This window comes from Falco punctatus (genome assembly GCF_963210335.1).
Source record: "Falco punctatus genome assembly, chromosome: 6".
NCBI classification, from domain to species: Eukaryota; Metazoa; Chordata; class Aves; order Falconiformes; family Falconidae; genus Falco; species Falco punctatus.
Window position 1 is genome coordinate 22,678,604 of NC_137585.1, and position 22,093 is coordinate 22,700,696.

At 41.2% G+C, this 22,093-nt stretch overlaps 1 protein-coding gene across 11 annotated transcripts in view; it reads right to left on the minus strand.

The window, feature by feature from the left end:
- The window catches only part of CALD1 (caldesmon 1), a 246,248-nt gene that overhangs the window by 80,527 nt on the left and 143,628 nt on the right, over positions 1-22,093 (minus strand). For 10 of the 11 annotated variants that reach the window (XM_080391500.1, XM_080391504.1, XM_080391501.1 and 7 more), the window contains one exon: positions 18,644-18,755. In XM_080391500.1, the coding sequence (XP_080247626.1) occupies positions 18,644-18,714 (71 nt within the window). In that variant the 5' untranslated portion in view covers positions 18,715-18,755. Of the gene's footprint in view, positions 1-18,643; positions 18,756-19,433; positions 19,614-22,093 lie in introns of those variants that run through there. The other variant, XM_080391502.1, reaches the window with a different exon arrangement.

The following is a 22,093-nucleotide window of genomic DNA, read 5'->3' on the forward strand; positions in this document are numbered from 1 at the left end:
TGGAAACCGAGAGGAAGGGAAGGATAGGGATCACATGTAGAGCTTGAAAGAAAGAGGCAGCTGATCACTCCCAGTACTCGCCAACATATATTCTTATTGTTTTGGTTGCCTTTGAACTAGGCAAAAAAAAATATATTATAATAATAATAAAAACATTAAAAGCAATTTGTGAATACACTTTGGAAATCCATGGGAGGCTTTGCTGAGATACCTCATGATATCAGATTGCAGTTACTGCTGGTATGTTTTTTTAGGTCAGGGTACACCTGTGATATGAAGGGGGGAAGGGGCCTGTACCCCCACTACCTGTACATGATAAAGTGCATGTGTCCCATTAGATGGGTCTAACAGGGTGATAACAACCCACTTTAACTTCCCCAGGAAGTCCTTATATCCTCTCTTTTTATCTCCTGGTCTCAGGTAAGCAGTTGCATCTTGGGGTGCAAAGGTAGGTGAGAGCATTCCTGCCTTGTCCCCTTCCAAATCTCCCTATAAAGCTTGTCTTTCAGTGCAATCAATGTGCCTAGGTCACGTTTGCTAATGACTTCACAGTTAATTAGCTGAGTTGTGACCACAGTTTTTGTTATCTGTAATTGCCTCACTGTATGTTCTGCCACTTCTCTGTCAATGAACCGTCCACACTGTGTTAATTAAGAAAGCAAGAATTTCAAAGCAGAGGTCTTTCTCTTCACTGTGTATGTGTCAGGGACGTTGCAGTATATTTCTGATCATAAAATTCAATTAATGTCTACTTTTCAGCTCAGCTTCAGGTTGGCTTTGGTTTGGCTCTTTCAATTCAACTTAAGATTTGAATTAAAATGAGATTTTTTTAAAGTAATGATTTGGACTGAGTTGCAATTCAAGAAAAGAACAACAGCTTAAACTAGTTTCAAGTTTAAATCTTTGGTGCTGGTTTCTAAGGTGTGACTCCACATAGTACTGAAACACCGCTGATTTGAAGTTAAGTACACCTAAAGGCAAAAGAGGAGTTGTTAAGCCTGATTCAGCTAATGCAGAGGACAGAAGCCAAGCAGGAAAGCAATTCACATCGCAGCAGTGCATGTTTCACAATGATAACATCAACCCCTGTGCCCTCCGCCAGAAACAGCGAGCATTTTGCCCTGCTCCCAAGCCCTCTCAGGACACATCGTTCACAGCTCAGTACTAGGATGCAAGGCCTCCACCCTTATTTCTTTATGGAATAATTTACCACTTCAGAGAGTGTTCTCCATCTGGAGAAATCCAGAACTGCTCATTGTCACCTTGCAGGAAATGTAGAATTTCCCCTCCTCCATAATTTAATTTGTAAAAAAAGTGTTTGGGATAAACTTTCCCAGTTTTCAGCACTCTACTAGTTCCCCGTCACTGAAAGCTTCTACCAATACAGGTTTTTATGAAAAATAAACAATGCAAGCATTTAATCCATTTTTTGTAAGGGTGACATCAGTATGAATTTTGCTCACAGAAGGAATGTCAAACAGGAACCTTTGCCTGTCTGAATGATAAGACTCTCTTCACTCGCATGCAACTCCCTGTGGAAGCAAAGGAAAATTAGTGCAGCAAAATAAGCTGTTTTGAGACATGGAATTTTAATGGTAGTTTAATCTATTGCACACGGTTTAACAACATAATGAGGAGCCTACAAACCACACAAGCGCTGCAGACTGACATCCACATTTCATTCATAGTATACGGTTTTAGACACAGCAACAACCATAGCTGGATAGTACAGTACATTCTGTTCTACCAATGGCAACTCAACAGCATCATCTACATCTGACTCTCATTCTTTCTGGTATCCAGTATTATGGTTTTTGGAACAGGATAACAACTATTATCCCACCCCCCTCCCCTATTCTGTGGTCACCAGCTCACTATTCCTAGCATCTTTAACTGATAAATAATGGGGAGTGGGACTAGGGAGGAGGAAGTCTAGCAAATGGAGTTCAGTTACATAAGTGACTTTCCCCCCCCCAGGCTAAAAGTCTTAATTTGTTATCTGTTCACAATGTTCACTAAATGTACAGCCTCAACTGCCATCATCCCTTTCTCTGCATAAATAAGGGTGCAGGCAGTCCTGTGTCTTTTGAGACTCATACTACCCTTTATTAAAAGGTGAAGCTGTGTTTGCCCTAGTTTATGAGATGCCCAAAACAGAGCTCACAAGCAAATTGCAGAGCAGGCTTCTTTGTAAGAAAGATTACAGCTGTTCTCTGCCTTAGAGAGACGATGCAGTCCTGTGGCTGCGACATGGCTTCTATTTCCAAGTCTGCCACTAAGTGACTGAAGATGGGACTTGAGGTAAAATGTATTATGACAGCCTAAACTTGTGGTGACAAAGGCACGTTTACAAGAAACAAGGACATGGTTTAGGTGGGGGGTGAAGGGGCGGTGGGGGCAGAAGACAAAAGCAGAGAAAAAAAAATAATCTGATATGGCCATAGCTGCTATCCCAGATGGTGAATCCAGTTCACAAATGGCAGAAAAGTACCTTCAGTTGAAGGGTCTGGTATTACTCCTGCCCTATTTTCTGATTGCTTTCCCAAAAAATCAGCATCATATTTGTTAGTTTTGGCCAGAACAAGTCTCCAGATGTCTTCCACGTCCTTCTCTCACACAGACACTCAGCAACACATTAAAGTGCCCTGTCCACTGACCATTCAAGATGGACTCTAACTTGCACAGGCATTTGAAAGACTCTTCAGTTGACCTTTAAACAAAAGCTATACCAGATGAAATCCCACAAAAACCAGTGAAAAAAAGGCTACACAGAGGAGCTGTTATTCCTCCCCAGCTTCTGGAATCGTTTATTGAATTAAAACAGAGCTGCTCCGCAAAAGCCCGATAGGCTATGCAAATCAGCTCATGCCATCCCAGTGTCAGCCACCCAACAGCTAACAAGTCCAGTATTATCAGTCTGTCAACCTTATCATCCTCCCTTGTCAGGGGAAGTCATCAGCACATGCACTGTAGTATCTCCATATCAACATTCAGGAGTCAACAGTGAGTGGCAGAGATAAACAAAGGCTCCACATCCAGCTTTCCATGCAATAAAATATACATGCACTTCTTATTAAATGTAATCAGCAGAGGTGGGCCAAGATCCAATCTAAAGATCTTGAAATCTACGGAGGAGGATTCTTGAAGGCTACCACCAAAGCTGCTTTTCACAGCTTCCCCTTCTAAAAATGGCCTGTACCAAAATGATGGTACTAAAAACTGTGGGCCTGAGTGATTTCTACATCATTCTCCAAATTCTGCACTGCAGCTTGGAGAAAATCTGATAAATAAATAGGCAAGCAAAAAGAATTCATACATCCCCTCTGACAGGTTTCTGGCTGTGCCACTAAGTCCTTCTTCACCCCTATTAGCAAAGCTAAAGGAACAGCATTACCACATTACAAGGGATATACACATTTAGTAAATAATTTACAAGGTCTCAGATGCTCTGGTTATGAGGACATACAAAGCAGCTTATATTACAAGAGGCACTACAGCGGTAAAGGAAGGAGTAAAAATAGTTCAAATGGCATTACTGTTCCCAACAGAAGGAATCACTTTCAGCTACCTTTCAAGCAGTCTCCTCTGGCCAAATTTCTTTATGTTTTTATGCCCTTCTGCTTACATCCTTACTTCATCTAACTAAAAGTACTTGAGGTTTAAAGAGTCTGAATTCTAACTAGCAAAAAGATTGAAAAAGGTCTTAATTTTAAACACCTTCTGCAACTCTGTTTATCCTGCCCTGCAGAACAACAGTTTGAAAGCACTATAGAAGTGGTCATGAACCTGCAACCCATCCCCTGCAAAAGCTGACAGTTCACATGATAACCGCTTACATTCACAGAAGCATCTTTCTTATCAAAAGTGTTTTACAAACTATAGAGACACACACCTCTAGAAAAATGAAGTTACTGCTTGAGTAAAAGGTGGCAGCCTACAAAATCATGCACTCCAATGGGACAAGGAGACATTTTAGCTACGAACACCCAATGCTACCCATATAAATGGCACATTCTTTACCTCAAAGCAGTGAGGATCTCAACATTTACCATATGCAATCCAAATAAAGACAACACTCAAGAATATTTTTATTAAAAACAATTGTCTTGAATACAAATGGCCCAATTTACAATATGTTGGGTAGCTGCCGGATGTCGCTAGAAAATGAACACATGCTGTAAATTCAGTGCTTGGTAATTAGGAAAATGTGCATGTTTCCCAAGTCTGCTTCTCTGTAGGTAGGACTAAAGGGCAACATTATGTCATTTCCCTTTGCGCAGGACTCCCTATTGACTTCCATAAAGAATTTGGCTTAAAAACTGATGACAGGGTACAGCCCAAGTAGAGAGAAGAACAACCAATAAATAAAGGAAGACGGGTTGGTGACGGAAAAATCATTCCTAGTCACCAAGACATCTTACGAGTGTTTTCTTCCAGCAGCATAATGAGGACAGGACAGATGATCTCTGCTCTCAGTTATAGCAATCCCTTAAATCCAGAGTAATTGCTAAACGTGCACAGCCGCTGAAAACAGGATTCAGAGTGAAATGAGTAAAAGCAAGCCTTAAAACACTGAATGCAACGTAACATGGAACAGCTATGAAAGTACGACACAGCCTGTTAAATGGGTCCTCGGAGTTTAACTGGGGGGTAACCCTTTCCTCCTAGATCAATCCTGCTTTAAAAGATATTCATTAATAATTGTTTTTATTTCAGAATTCTTCTGTTATCAGCAAGCACTGACAACAGTTTAAAAGCTTTCATCAACCAAACTGCATGTTTTGTGATCTTTGCTCGACTTCTGTGTATTTATGCTTTTATCTCCTCAAAGCAACATATTATATCCAGCAAAACCACGCAGCCAACAGACTGACAAGTCACATTCCCTCCAAAGCCAGCATAACCACAAGAATGCAAGACCTATAATGATATCAAAGTTGGTACATCAGGATCTCATTGTAAGTTGATGTGAGCACGATAGGTGAAATCAGGATGGAGCCAGCGAAGCAACAGGGAAACAGATGAAGAAAGTTAGACTTTCAAGATGTGAGTCACCAAAACAACACCTTCAAGCATTTCTCTTTTCTCAAACAGTGTCAGAGCTGGTGACACAGTTAAAGTCTTTCATTGTCTTCATAGTTTATTAGGTACTGTATTAGTCCATCTGACAATAATCAGTAAATGAAAAATTAGATTACAGACCCATTTAATATGCCTAAACATTTCACGTTTGCCTTGAAGATATATTTTCTTTATTCATTTTATGTATATCCTGTACGTATATTCAGGCCTGACAAAACATAATGAGATTTTCATTACTTAGCAGGGGGTTTTCTCATACTAAATTAATCACCAATATATTCCTTCTTTTTATAATATTGAAATTATTCATCCATCCCATGAAAAAATTTGGTGAGAAAGATTACAACAGCCCTGAAGGAACTTACACATCCCTCCAGTATAAGATGGTTACATTCTAATGAGAGAAAAAACTCACTAGCTAGTACAAGAGAGAAGGGGGGAAGGGGACTTAAACCTTTTCCTTAAACAAATTCATCTTGTGACATTCCAGCACAGACAACCCCTCCAGCCATCATAACTCACTGGTTTGAAAAGGTCATTGGCACTCTATCCCATTTTGTTGGGAGAATGAAAAGCCAAATTCATGGACATGACATGAAAATTTGCCCTTGGTATTGCTGTGGGATGACCTCAACCCTGAAACCCTACTGAGATATTTCTTAGGGGCACTTTTTATGAAATATCAGCCCAGCACATCCACAAATAGTCTCTGCACGGTATTCATAACTGTATCCTGCAGCCACAGTGAGCACAGCAATAGCATCGATACAAAAACACAGCACTTCACGCTCTGCTTTTTTCCCCTTTTTCTACATTTCGCTACCCAACTCGTTCTTCTTCCCCCTTCTCAAAGCAGGCTGAACATGTGGCACCAGACACATGATGCCTGCACTCAAAAAGTAAGCTGTAGTGGGAAGCACTTTGTTACCCCTGTCACTGACCTTCAGAGGAATACCCTGCTGTGCAAGCTGGACCATAAAAGGAAGCCATGTGTAGACAGTGTTTAGAAAAGCCATCTCCTTGTCTTTCCCAGCTATGGCTGCCTTATTAAGACACTGAAGTAGTAGCTGCTGGAAAATCTCAGGAATGTTCTGAGCAACAGTGCCTAGAAAAAACTCATCATTTTGTATTGGCTGAAGATGAACTTGAAAAAGCTGTGAGGACTGCTCAGTTTAGCAGTTTCAGGCTAGTAAAAGAAACCTATTCTAAAGAAACCAGTCATGCTCTTCCTGTGGAAATACACGTGATTTTTTTCCCTTCAATCCAGTCATAAATATCTTCTGCATGGGAGAAAAAGGAGAAAACAGACTGGATGTCAAGAACTTCATCTTGAGGGATGGCATGATGTGGTATATGAATGTAACTGTGTAACTATCTCATGAGCAGGCATAAGGACAAAAAATCATCTGTACATGGATCGTCAGAAGGGCTTTCCTCTCCAGTCTTCACTGTGCTCTGGTCCTCTCACAAGATGATAAGCACTCAGTGGGTGGGATGGAGACAGTGTTTTGTGATTGTTGACTTTCCAAATGTAAGCATTTTTATGAAAATATGATTGCTAGGTTTTGCTAAAAATTTTCTGAATTCACATGAAGGCCACAAATTTATGAGTTTCCTTCCCCCCCCCCCCCCAAAAAAAAAAAGGTCCATTTCACTAAAAGCCATTAATACCACCTTCTTCCTCTTCTCTGTTCAAAAATACAGATGGAAAAAGTTTTATCCTTTATACTAAGAAAGCATTCTGCTCTGGGGCCAACTTCACCCCTGTATTTTTCTCACCACTCTATTATAACAATGACTTTCAGAAATACCCAGGATTCAAACACAGAGTATCTGATTTTCTCCTTATCACTAGAGGGTTGGCAATTTTATAAATGAAACCAGCTTGCTCCTGTAAGCACTGTCTGCTTATTGGAATTTCGTTCAACAAAAGCATCCCCACCACCTCCAACCCCAAAAGACGTATTTCTGAGAATTAATCTATTACACACAGGAACCCCTCTTGTGGCAAGAAACTATACATCTTGTGGACAAGTAACTGTTTTCCTCAGTCACTTCTGCAGGGTTTTTCTCACTTTAAAAGTGATGTTGCTCAGATTTTTCTTTCTAGTCTCTCTCTCTATTCATCTTTGCAGGATACTCCTTTGAAGCAACTAAATGTAATAGTCCAAGGAATCCAGCTGCCAAGACCAGAAATAGCTGCAGCTGTTTGCTGACTCCACAGTGGCTTGCAGCGAGTCCCGTTTCTTGACATGTGGTCAGTAGCAGTTGGTGGATGTGTGTAACATCTGATTCACCCGCCTAACACCAGCCTTCCCCTGATCTGTACCTGACTTCATATGATGTAACATGAAGGGATTGGAGGTAGGTCATTATCTGAGCTTCCCTGTCTGTCCTCACCTGTGCCTCCCATCTCTCTGCGGAGCCATGTTAACAACAGAAACAAGTGGCTGTAAGAGGCAGGATTTGCATGGAACGTGAAGATCAATTCCTCAACAGGGAGTGCTGCACCAATGCGCTTCACCACAGTCACAAAGCCCTTATCTGTACACTGACTTTTCAGAAGTTTACCTCAAATCTGGTTTGAAACCAAGAGCATTAAATCTGTGCAAACCTCCCAGTTCAAACTCAAAGGATATTACCCTCCCCCGCTGTTTCACAATAAGACACCTCCCTTGCAAGAGGCTCAGCTGACAAGCAGTAAATCAAGTCATGGTAATTTGGTTACTTTCCACTGTGTGCACTTAATTGACTTAAAAATTTACTATGATATGCATCAGGTTTAAATCATACAAAGAGAGCTCACAAAGAAGTCAGCACTTGTTCAAGTGAATCAGTTTAAACACCAGTAAATAAGATGTTGTCTTGCTGGCAGAAGAGGGAAGTACAAGTATGGAGAAGTCACTTCACAAAACCTTTGAAGAAGCTCTGCTTTTGAGTACCAATTTTCAGCACCTCTCTTATGAGCTCAGCACAAGAACACAGTCTGCCTAGAAGATAACCTCTTGCTAGAGCAGACCTTGTTGTTGGTGTAAATAATGTCCACAATCAAAATGGGTCACAAGCTAACTTAAATGAAACCAAGGTACCTTTTCAGCAAGTGTCAGAGAAAAAAGTGGATAAATATTTTTTAAAAAAACAAAAAGACAGTCACAACTAGCTGTTGAGTTACAGCCTTCCCTTGAATTTTTTTTGTCAGCATGACACACTGGCTGGCCATTTTTCAACAGACTATCCAGCAAAGGCTATTAATAAGCAAGTTAATTTAGTTCAGCCAACGGGTTTTGACATAAAGGGGAGAAAAACAACATCTATTTACATTTTCTTAATGTCAACCAAGATGAGGCTAACCTTTAACTGTCAAATACACTCCCATTGGTTTATAGTTTCCGATAAACAAAAAGAAAAGCATATTGCTTACTTTTCCACTTCCCATCACCCTTGCTGCTCCCCAGGAAGGGAAGGGCTCAGCTGCAAGGCTGATACAACTACTGCTCCTTCAAATCTGTAGCTGTATCACTTCTGTTAACCTGACCCTCTGGTCAGGCTGCCTGCCAGCGTCCCCCGAGGACTGCATCACCACTAGACTTCTTTCCTAAGGAGCAGTTGCTCACTGACTTTTTTTTATTATTATTTCTGATCAGGAATATTTCTTGAGTTATATGCTGATGAATTAAGTTGTCCAAGAAGCACAGCACCTGATATTTCCCTTCATTCTATGAAAGATCTTGATCACAGAAGGACTATCTGGTGGCAAGAGGGATTTTCTTTGTTTAGTACAAGCTAATAAGTAGGTTATGATGAGAGAAATAAAGCTGCTTATAAACATTTATCTTCAGTAATTAAAACTTCGTTTCAAGGCACAAAGCCAAAAATGGAGGAGCTAAATGACCAAATGAAGTGCTTCTGCAAGTTGAAATCAGTTTGGAGTATCATTTGCAAATCTCATTTTTCCTCTATAGTTCTTTGAACTGAGCTGTGGAAGGGTGACTTTGCCCAGGCTGCCAGCAATTTGATAGTGTTTACATACTATGCTCATTCGTGTGTAAAACTTGTTAGTGTTAGACTTCATTTAATCTATTATCCCTGAAAACTAATTGGCGTCAGCTTTTTAAAGAGAAATCTAATCTTCTGATTATCTGGTTTAATTTCAAATATTAGATCATAAAGATGTTAATAAAATGCAAACTCACACTGAGAAGCAGATGCTCCTAGAAACCCACTGGCTAAACTCATTTTCATGTCACTCCTTAACGGGTCTCACAGTTGGGTAATAACTGCCGTTTCTATCATGCCTAATAACTTTAATCATTCTAAGCCCAGAATACCCTGAAGAATAGTGACACAATTAAGCAACAAGTTCAACAATGCTCTTATTCGCTAAAAAGAAGGCAGTGGAATGTAACAGCTAAGAGATCACACCTATCCAAATCTTGAAATTTGAAGTTTTAGAGGCTACTTTCAGTTACTCTCTTCTGTTTAGAGCAAAAGAGCAAATTAAACACCACCAATGCTTTCCTTCTGCCGCAGCCTCTGCTCAACACCTCCTTCAGATGCAATGTTGTGCCACCACATGCACAGGCAGTTCACACCTCAGCAGTTGGGTCCAGCCCCAGATGCACTACCCATCAGTAGCTGCTTAGCCTCCGGGACCAGGGTGTGGGTCCTGTGGCAGGGAGGCAGTGCAGGGTAGCCTTGTTCACTTTGTTCCCACCTTCCACCCTAGGCAACAGCAGACAGGGCTGCACTGGCAACCAACATCGTGGCAGGGGCTGTGAGAAGTAACCAGATAGATGAGCAGCACCTGATGACCTTTTGTCCAAAAAAGCATCAAAACCCCATATGGCCCATTTCAGTGGGCAGGCGGGACCACCAGGATGTATACCATCAGCCACTTACAACAAGAACATGCAGGCTATAGAATATATTATTGCAGGTGAATAAGTCAATGAATAATGTATTTGCCTGAAAATACTGTTTTGAACATTTTTTGAGATATAGGGATATTGAACCATCAGCTTCTTTTGTATGGGAACAATGCAGTATTCATTTTGCTTTTCTTTAAACTAAATGAAATTTGTTGCAGAGCATTGCTATTAATAACAAGGCATTTATAAGAATAATAAAAAAGAAGAGTTAATGTAGAATTTTCAGCCAACTCATTTGCAAGCATACGTTTGTGTAATGAGGTATGCACAATCCTATAGCCTGAGAAGGCTTTATACAATGAGCTAAATCAGTCCTGCCTCTTATGCTAGTTATGGATATTAGGCTCATGGGAAGTGACTAAACAGCTGAGAGCTCCATCATATACTACTGTCTAGAAAGAAATACAGATCAACTGCTTTTATTTATGAAAAGAGACTGGATTAGGAATCTAATAAAACTTAGCAACAGTTTGAGCGTTTTTTTCTGACAACTGACATTGGCTGTCCAGATAAATGAAGATGGAGGATTGCCCTGCCCGAGAAACTGACTGACAAAAGTAGACCTAGGGACCAAGAACTAAACCTCCTTTATTCTGAGTTGTTCTAGGACAGTGTCTTTGGTCTCTGCTATATTGAGTTAACTGAAGGTAACCTACGTGGAGGGCTGATGTACTCCTTGCTAAGGGACAGAAAATGCTGCTGGGGAAACTGAGGTGCAGTGTCTGCCTCCAAAGGACATACATACCTATAAGTCACAGACACCACACTGCTCCGTTGTGGCTGGTACAGGAAGTTTGAAGGCTCTGTGGCTTCACAAACCTTAGGCGAACGTTCAGTTAATGTAGCTTTTTGTATTTAAAGTTTCTGGTCTTTTGTATGAGAAAATTCTGATAGCATATATGATTTACACCATTTGAAGGCACAATGACAGATGCACAGAGCTGCAAAAGCACTGCAAGCTACCTTGTCTTAATTGACTGCATGCTGCCAATTAGCACATAAGATATTAAAAAGACATCCTTTTTAAATATAAATGTGACAGGACAACCATTGACACTTATTTGCACTATACCAGCTACACTGCTTCAGGCTCCTTCAGCTTCTTTGTGTGGTGCCTATGCTTCAGTCTAATTCTGAAAATCATGATAAAATACCATGTTGTATTACTTCTTATATAATGCCCTTTAAAATATGCATGCTCAAATTGTCAATAAAAAGCACCAAAAGCTGTGCCTCAATGCCCATAGTTATTAGACAGATATTTAAATAGATTCAGTTCATCAAGGACTTTGGTCTAGTTAAAGCTAATAAAAATACAGTAGGAAACAGAAAGGAAAACTTTGTTTTGGCAGTAGGCGCATTACCTGGTTACAGGCTTGGAAGGGGTACTTTTCACCCATGAATTTCCCAAATTCCTTGGTGCTCCCAAGGCAAACCTGCTGCTCTGTTGAAAGAGGTGAAAGATGGGGTGTTCTGCCAGTTGTCTGGGTGCTGGATTTGGGCTGTCCTCCTAAAAGCTTGGCTGGTGTAGTAGATGTAGTACAGAGATTACAGAATGATTTTAACGTACATGTGGGATTAATATCTGAAATACTAAGGAGCTGATTTTGTTGTCTGCTTAGGAATTGCAGTGGGGTTAGCTCAGAAAAGTTTATATACTGTATGTCTAGCTATTTGAAAGAACAAAGCTTTGTTTATAAAACATTTCTCCATAAGGACTTTAAAGAAAATATAATCTGCAAAACACACAACATCTGTAAAATTAAGTGGTAGGTTCTACTCAGTTTTGCATATGGTTTATTTCCTTCAGGGCATCTGAATTGCTACAATAGCAAAGATTTGTCCAGTATCCACCCTCACTTGACAGTGATAGCAGTAGGGTGTGCTTTAATGAGCCACTGGGTCATGCTTTTCTGTCTGGATTAACAATGAGCTTCAGGAACTGCAGGAACAGTGATCAATGCAATGTGAAGGGCCAAACCTGACAATCCAAATACATGCTGTCAGTCCTGGAATTCAAGGTAGCTTTGAAAACAGGTTAACAGCTGGAGCACTTTTCCTCAATTTGTTCTCAGCCCTCACACAATTCTAATCTTATTTATTCATTGTCTTAATACCTGACTCCTGGGCAGAAGATATGTATCAACTCTACCAGAAGGTGAGTATTTTACAGAAAGATAAGCAGAAACCCTCAAAGTATTGGAATTCCAGGATATATGAAGTTCATGGAGAGATAAAACCACTGTAGTTCTTGTTTAAGTAGCAAAAGGGGCTTGGACCCAACAAGGGCATAGCCCTCAAGAGGACAGAGGCCAAATATTTTTGAAGTATTGTTTTGAAATAAATCATGAACATTGAGAAGCAACTTGTTAGGCATATGCAGCCAGCTTCTTTTATGTTTAAACAAGCATTCCTTGAAAATTTGTATTAAGGTCATATTCTTAATTTGGTTACACAAGGCTGAATTGAAGCCTGAAAACGTATTAAATATGTAACCAGACGTTTGAGAACCAGACATGGGCAAGTTCTAGTGTTTCAAGAAGTAGGGGGTAATTAAAAAGGAACCATCTATGTTTATTCCTAAACCCTCAACACTAACATTTGTCACTAATGTACACTCTATACCAGAGATAACTCCATTGCAGGAATAAGAAGCAGTTTCAAAATCTATTTGTGGTCATTTAATGTTGATCTAACATGAACACTCACTTACCCTCACTGTCTTGGACAGGAGAGTAGAAATTGTCCACTTTCTGTGGCTGACAAGGATGACGTTTCCTTGTTCTCAAGAAGCATTAAGATGATGTGGCAACAAATGTGTCCTGGCTTACCTGTCCAGAAGATAAACAATGTGCTTCTTATTAAGTCCTGCAAAGATGTGCCCTGTCTGATCCTAATGTTTTTTACCTTTTTAACTTGGTGACTCAGCCCTTTGTATGTTTACTTGAGCAACACCAGCCTCAACAGGAGCACTAAAACATTAAAAGGCATGTTAAATGTCTTGCTGATTCTGTACTTACCTTCACAGGTCTGGACTGAAATTCACTTGACTTCTTTTTCAGTTGTACCAAGGTAAGTTTTGGGTTCAAACATGTGTCACTTTTTGACTGAAGTTGCATTGAGCAAGTTACCACCCCAGGAGACTTTCACACTGCCATCTCTGATCTGCAGGCTCAGTTACTTCTATGAGCATTCCCTAATCTACATCCATGAACGTGAACCTTATTATCACTGCCTTATAAAACTGTTTAAAAGAGAGGCTGGAGAGGGTTTGTAACTGAACTGTTTGAAGCTTTTGTTTGTTTGTTTGTTTTAATAATCTTTACCTACTGCCTTTAGTAATTAATGCTACCAGGAACTATAAAGCTTAATGGCAGTGTTTTTCAGTATGCCCTACCTACGTACCCTTTTAGGATATGTTTAGTAATATTTGATTGGTCTGCAAGAAGATAAGCCCTTTAGTCAGGGCAGCTGTGGCCCCTGTCAGGAGATCCTACACAGCCCACAAAACAGTATGGTGGTTTTAGAGAGTGGCTTGTGATTTGATGATAGATAGCCACTTCTCTTTGCTGTATTTTTACAACAGGTTGATCAATACCATTCCTTGCCCATTAAATGACTTGCAGTCCCTTAGGGGAGGGCATTACACTGAGCAAAGCTGTGGTTCAGATTCAGTTAAGCTTCAGCTAAATGAGGACCAGTCTGACAACAACCCCAAGACCTTCCTGAAGCCTGCAGTAGTGATGGTATGGTAATGAAGCAAATTGGATCAGCTTCCTAGTATAATTTTTAAGAGAGCCCCAACACCATGGAGAGGTGAAAATACACTGCTGGGGCAACAAGAAGTCAGCCAGTTGTAAAATTGTGACTTAAGTGCTAAATAGATTAACTTGAGAGCTATTCTTTAGACAGTTCAAGGGGGCAATTTTTGCTCTCAGTTGTGCTCTAAGTCAAGGAAATAGGTCTATTGTCACTTCAAGAATTATTTCACCTCATTTTTTTCACTGCAGCTGCATGCAGCTGTGACAGACTAAAGTGCATCAGCAAGATACAAAGCACCACCCCTCCAGACGCACACACTCTACACAGCCTCAGGCTAAATTCTTCCAGTGTCAGTTACAACATCAAAATGACAAAACCCAATGGTTTTGTTCAACAAAACATCTTTCACTGCCTAGGAAGAGGCACAAAGCAGCAGGTAGCATTTGTTTTTTCCCTTGCTGAAAGAAGTCAATACCCCATGCTTCAATTATATCGGGGATTTTTCCTGTCAGTTAAGTCAGTTACCCATTTCTGACAGTTAAATCAGTAACCCATTTCTGTGAGGGCCCCGATACTCCAGCACAGTATGTACCCTGTGGCTGGGAAGGCAAAGCATTCATCCAGCTCCTTCATGTCTGCCACTGAGACTGTCTCATAAATCATCTGGCTGGAATAACTCAGGTAGGGCTTAATCCAAAACCCACTGAAACCAGTAAAAAGATTTCAGCCAGCTCTGGACCAGGACCTCAGGGCTTTGTACAACCACTGTCCCAGGCACAGGACTCTTTCTGCCTCCGAAGAGCAGGATAAAGCCTTGGCTTTGCTGCAGAGCCATTAGAGATGTAGCATATCCCATCGCCAGAATGGCTGGTGGGGTCTTATTTTATCTGACCTCACACCTGATCAGTACAAACCACATACAAAATGCTAGTGGATGGGCACAGTTAACACTGCCATACTTTGTCCCGGGTTTCCCAGCCTATGCCTTGAAAGCCTTGTTATTCCATGAGGTACAAGAGCTGCTGGGTCCCTGCCAGCCTGAGCACATGCAATAAGTCTGACAGCCTGGGAGAAAGCTGGGCAAAGCCCCATATGCCTGCTGTTGGCCACATACCTCCTAGACAGGTCTGTAGTAGTATTACATACTAATAGGCCTCCAGAGATCCCAGATAAATCCAATCAGTCAAAAAATTCTGGCTGGCAAAATTTCTGTGTGGGTGCAATGAGTCTGCATGGGAACGTATGGGATACCTTGAAATGGTAAGAGCTAAAGATGCCAAAAAACCACTAGCTTTCTGAGTTGGTGACAATCAATATCTAAGTTGCCACAGCATGAACTACTAGCCAAAGCACATGCCGGGGTGAGCCACACTGTTGGTTTTTAAAGGACAAAGCCAGCCTCTCCTTAGGACAAGGCCTAAGCATATCATCCCAGCATGCCAGGGCTAAACAGCACAATAAAGCATAATTTCCAACAGCTTTCTAATGGAAAAACCAAAACCAAAACAAAACAAAACAAAAAAAAAACATCCCACAAAGCCTAACAGCAGCCCTCAAGAACTGAACTTGCACTAAATATCTCCAAAGACAACACAGAAGTGACTGGACATCAGTAGCTCCAGCATGACAGACACTTGAAAAATTGATGGCACATGTATCCTGACCAGTCTTCACACAGTTTCTGGCCCCTGGGGAAGACACAGTAAGATCAAGTCACTCCCTCTTGGGTATGTGGTGCATGAGTTGATGCTGCTACAAGGCATCTTCACCCCTCAGTCTCTCTTGGGCACAGGCATCAGGCTAGAAAGACAGGCTTTCCATGTTCCTTTATGAATTCCAGAAAATTACAAAATGCATCACTGTGGCTGGCTGAGTTACAAATACTGCTGTCTGATATAGCCGCTTGCACTTCTAAGTTTGCTGTTCAACTTGAAGCCTGAACAGCATCTGGGAGAACTAGCAAACATGTTATAGCCTACACATAATCATCCATCCATCCAATTCCCAGCAGAAATGCTCACAACCAGCAGTGGCTTCCCTACCGCAAGACTACAGCCCACTGATGGGAGGATACAGGGAAATGCCCTGTGCCTGAGCAGCAGGTACTAGTGCTCAGAGCTGATGGAGCATTTTCAGCTTTCATACCGCTCTTTAGGACAACGTGATTCACTTGATAAAACACCTGAAAGTGTTTGGACAGCAGGAGGTCTGGCCAGTGAATTGCTGTGGCTTAAGACATGTACACAAACACATTGTACACATATTTTAAAATGTGAAGATGATCCTCAAATCCCTAAAAATCTGAATCCACCAAAAACAATCTAGCATGATATATTTGTTTGTTAATAACTGCCCAAATGTTGCTGCCTTTAGCTCAACGTGAGCAGTGCAATGCAACGGGTGTGGATGTTCAGCTCCTCCCTGGGATTGCCCCTGCTGGGGCAGGTTTGGGGAGGTCCCAGCTCCCAGAGTCACATCTGAACTTGAGAAAAAGCCTCTGTTATTGTTAAGGCAAACCAAAAATAAAAAGGCTAGACTAAATTATTTTTAAGATCTCAAGATTTTTAAAGCAGTCTTGTGACTTTTAAGGGGTCTGACTCATGATGCTTGAATGCTTGAAGTTGGCAACAGTGAAGGGAGTACAGCAAGATTTAGCATACAGCAATTTATTGCTAAAAGCCTTCAAATGTGTGGGAAAGGGCACAGAGCACTTCTGCAACGATTCAGCAGAAAACAGGGGCATGGGCCCAAGACCTTCTCCTCTGGACGGGCTGCCACCAAGCTTGCCTCCTCCACAAAGGTAACCCACACAAAAACCTGGCAAAGCTGCCCCAAATGTGGTGAAAACACTTCCCAAAAGCAGGCTTGAGTGGGTGGGGAGCAGGCTGTTTCCCATGTCAGCAGCCATCACTCCCTGGTCCAACCCCTTGGCTTCCCCATCACCCAGGGGCAGGTATCACCATCAGTTTGCAGTGCTCCCCAGGGAGGATACCCTCAAGGGACATCGGTGAGCTGCTGCCTGCAGCTTTTGCCTCCCCAGGGCTTCAGTTTCCCTGTGCATGATCAGGGACCATGCATAAAATTTCAGGCCACACAGTGACTTATGGATACCCCTGAAGTCCTGGATTTCAGCTTCTGTGGTGGCAAGAGCCTCTTATCTCCAACCCCCTGCAGCTGTCACTGCCTCTGCAAGCCGTCCATGCTACATCACTGATGTCCGGACCACCCCACAGACTCTGCACACACACAAGAGCTTGGATGCACGCATGGGAAGTTCAAGTGACATATTTTTATAGTAGAAAACACCTCCCAAACTACACCCCCAGCATCCTCCACAGGCCACCCAAGGCCTCTATTAGCAACAAACCCTAAGATATCCTTTAAAATATTTTTTTAAAGCAGAAATACACTAGAAGTATATGAATACCATGTACTATACCGTGGATCAGCACAGGCTCCACAATCCCTCACTTGCTGCCCAACAAAAACATACTGCGCCCCAGGCCTAGGGGGAAACCTTCTGGAACAAGAAGACAGTTTAGCACCATGGCACATTTGCTCCTCTGCCTTTTGGAAAGGTCACCAACCAGGTGACAGCTGTGTTTTGCAAAGGAGGCTGCCACCTCATTTCCCTTTGACCACCACGTTTCACATGAGTTTATTTATCTGCAGGCAACACTGCTGCTTTCCAGAGCTCACAGGTTCAGTTTATAGCCTGATGAGAGCTTACCTACCCAGTTCTGAATGGCAACACTTCCTTCGGAAAGAAAGGCAGCTATTGCATCTCACCTACCCGGAATTTCTACCCCAAGTATCATCAGCTTCCACCAGAAAGCCCTACTGATGTAGCAGGGCCTTATTAAAAAGCTCAAACCAGGCATACAAAATACATTGCATTCTGCTGACTTCCATTTAAAACTGCTCAGAAAAATGTATTTTCTCCTACAGCATACAGAACCTGAAACACCACGGTTTTGTCAGCACATGGGAAAGACTAGAAACAAAAATGAAGTCCATATTAAAAATTAAATACAAAACCTGCTTAAACCCAAGTTCCTTTTTATTTTCTAAATCGCTGTAGTGTTAATAAACTAAATCAAACCTTTATATCAAAGAAAACATTACAAAAATATATGGGGCCTGACTTTCTCTCTCCTTGCTCCAGCATAAATCATACAAAAATCAATTAAAGAAAACAGAACTGTACAGGTGTAAAATGGGGTTAGTTAACAAAATGTAATTCCCAGTATTTCATGCTGCTGCTCTCATAAATTGACATCATCATACCCACATCAAGTTCTGTTCTCATTTGCACCAAAGGAAATCTGTAATAACTGACAGCAAATACTGCCCTTGTTGCTTACATAAATGTGGTTGTAAATGAATAAGAAGTGACAGGCAGTACAAATACAACAGCAATTTCACAGTAATGGCAGACAACTCACAGATATGCTATACTACATATACCAAGGATATCTCAGCTTTCGATCAATATCTTACAATTTTAGTTCTATGTCTGGAAACACAAACACAAGCCCTTCTGCACAACACTCACTCACATGGCATCTGAGCATGAGTCTTCCTATCAATAATTTCATGTGGCCATACTCCACCTTCACTGTTTACATTTATCCATACAACAAAATAACTAGAAGCCAGAACATTTACAACAGCCTAATGGAATTAGACACTAGATACCCCTGACTTCCAATCTATTCCACAATATTAACTAAAGCTATTTTACAGCACATATTGTTAGTAAAGAGTCTTTGGTTAGCTATGACATACTTTCGAATTTAAAACAAAAATCCTCAAAGACATTGCTAATAAATGCAAGCCACTAACACCATTTTCCATACATAATACCTCACCTCTCTGCTTCAAGGCGCATTTCCTCACGCTTTTGCCTCCTGAGTTCTCTGCGGCGTTCAAAGTCATCCATGGTGGGTGTTCAAGCGTTCGGAGCTCTGGAGAGATCCAAATCTAAAGGGGAGATGACCACTTAGATGAGAGAGAAAGCACAATGGATGCGTTTAAGCAACAGAGTCCATTTAGTTTTGTTTTGCTTTCTTAACTTCACTGCAACTATTTTCGTTCTCCATCAAAAAAATTATTCCTCAGTATTGTTGAGATAAAGAAGATTAATTAAATGCCTTGTAGGATAAACATAGCCCATGCCTGCGTTTAGTTTCCTAGCTAAAATTAAATCAACATGCTTTAAGTAAGGACTGTATACATCTGCTCGCTGCAGACTAGCTATTTGTAACGTCACAGGTCTTTTTTACAAACAAAAGCAACAATTCAGCAGGATTTTAACTTCAGGCTTCCAAGTTTCACTGGAAGCAGTAAAAACGCTGCACAACAGATTTTCTTTAGTTACACAGATAATTAAAAGTTTTGCAAAAGTCTGTCCGTTCCCAACCCCCCTTCAAGAAAAGGGAAAAGAAAGGGAAGAGAAAATGAGAAAAGAAAGAAAAAGTAACAGAGAAAAGAGAGAAAAGGAAAAGAGAAAAGAGAAGGAAAGGAGAAAAGAAGGAAAATAAGCCGCAGCTTTTCAATACCACCCAGGAGGAGCCAAACTGTGTATAAATCCTGCTCAAAGAACCAAAAGTAGCAGTATTTTTTTTGTAGTTTAATCCATGCTTTTTCCCCGTGCCCTACCTTCTTCTTTATGATTTAGTCCATGAAATATTTTCCCCTTTACAGTTCTTCATATACAAAGCCTTTCCAGCCTTGGTTTATATCCCATCAAGCCGAGCATTACAGAATTCCCCTGCAGCCCCCAAACCAAAAATGACTACCAGAAAAGGGAAAGCTGTTCTCTTTTTGTCCCCGCTTTGTTTACAGAGCTGTCAGTGGTTAGTTAAACTCTGCCTGGAATCTGGCATTTAAGGCCTGCTCTAAGATTGCTTCCTGTGCAGGGCTGGAGGCCTCAGCTTCCTCTGCAATTCTAGCCTAGGCGCTGCGCTCGGAGGATTTCCACACACCCCCCCCCACGTCCCCCCCAAAAAACATTTTCCAGCCCATTAGTACAAGACCAGCCATTGACTCCACAGAGAAAGCCAGCGTCCAGATGCAGACTAAAATTTTCAAAGGTGGCTTATGGACTGCTTGCAGTTTAAGGGAAACAAAGCCAAGGTGCATTTGTAAACTATTTGAAGTGCCCGTTTGCAGATGCAGATCTGCCTTGTGGCTTTATATTCCTGTCCACTGGTGCAGCATCCAAGCACCCTCCCCATAAAATCACTGGCAACAGCAAAGCCTCTCATGACTTAAGGGTATCTGTGGCTTTTTCTGCCCCCTTTTTTGGATTAAAACACTGCTGAAGGCAAGGGTTTTGTGAAGGTTATTTTATTAGTTTACTTTTTCCTGGGGGTGTTTTTCTTTCTGATTTGTTCCTGGATTGAGGGATTTAAAACTTTGTTGTTGTGAGTTTCTTCATGTTTGGCTGGCTGGGGTTGTTTTGTGGAGGTTCAAAGGAAACATTAATTTTGCAAATCTAATAGTGACTTTATAATTGCTGCTGCTTTTTTTTTAATGCACAAATCGACAATTATATAAAAAGCAAGTTGTAACAAGACATTTTTTCAAATCTTTTGTTCATTTACTCCTACCACCATGTAAGAAGGACACAGAACAGCAAATCTGCTGTTTTCTCCAGAGAAATGTTTTCATCTCAGCCCACGTGTACAGCTAAATCCTGCACCAGTTCCTTTGCTAGAGAGCTCGTGAGTTGCAGGACTGATGTGGTTCCCCCCTGGCTGGGAGATGAGTATCAAAGGAGGAATGGTAGACTACACGGAGCAAATCTGAAGCAGCATGCTGGGTTTCTGTGCATAGAGGGCAGATGATGGTGTCCACAGGAACCAAGACTGCAACAGGCAGCAGCATTTAATCTGTAGAGTATGGTCATCATCAGGAATTTAAAATATAAAGCGCTGATTGTTAGACTGACACCTCTTGTGCTAGAACTGAGAATCCCAAAGTTTTTTTCCACCCTTTACCTCCCCAAAGTATCCATGCTTTGACACCTGATTTATTTGCACCTTCATGACTTCTCCCCCAGCCAGGTGCATCCCACTCTCCACCTCTCCTGACTAAGGCTCACTCCCTTCTCTTCCTGCAGCTCCATACTCTGTGCACTCACATTTCCCCCATCGTCTCCCCAAATGTCCCAGCCAGTACCTCCACCCCTTCCCTTTCTACATGGTCCTCAGCACCATCACTCATCCTCAAAAGCTCAAGCTGTCTTCCTCATGAGGAAAGCTGAGGAGCATAACAACAACAACCCAAACTATTTCTGTTCTTCCTCTCCTCTTTCCTTCCCAGGAACACAGAGGAGATTGCACAGCAGTCACGAGAAGTTCCCTGCTGCAACAACCTTCCTCCATCTACAGGGTGCTTTTCTGTTGTTTGATGAAGATCAGATGGATGGACTTCTTGGGAGAATGTCTAGGGTTTATTATAGTATCTCCTCTTGAAGGACTGAGGTCCAGCCACTTCATGGCACTCAGATGACTTGCAAGCCAAATTGCTTTTTTAAAAATGAGGAAGGCACTTGGGAAGTGGAGTTCAGGTCAACCATACAACTTTTAGTTAGCAAAGCCATATCAGGTCCCCTTGAAGAATTCAGTGCTGTTCACTGTCTTCTCAAAAATTACTTATCTTTCAGCATCTAAAAACTACTAGGCAATAACTTCATGTATGTCTCTAAAATAGCTTCTTATTTCCACAAAAAATATAAAATCAGAGTTCTCAGAGAATTCTTGCCTCTCAGAAGATTTAAAAATTGCTTTGCTTATAGATGAAGGTACCAATTATTTGAAGTATTTTCTACAAACCATTTTCAGGAACATGCACATTTTGATGCTTCTCTCTTTAAAATAAAAATTGTTCATGAGTGAAAACATCCTGGGATAAAACGTAACACTCCATCCAGCTCCACTCCAGGGCCTGTTTTCAGAGCCATGTGTGAAAATGTCTTGCCGTGTGACCTTCCCAGGTGTGCAAAGCAATTTTATTTTTATTTTTTTACTTGCTGATTGTTTTTTTTTCCCTGTTACACATTTTTAATAATTTGGTGTCAGACAAAAGAAGTTTCACTTTTCTGAAGAGAGGGAAATTGTCCCTTGGAAAACTGCTTCAAATCAAAAGTAATGTTCCATTCAACCACAGGGGGAAAATGAAAAGCTCTTTGGTTTTAATTTAAATATAAAAATTTTGGTTTGCAAAGTACAATGGAAAATGTTTTGATATCTCAGTTTTTTTCTCCAAATTATTTCCAGGTATGTTTTGCACCTAATTCAACCAGAGGTCATCAA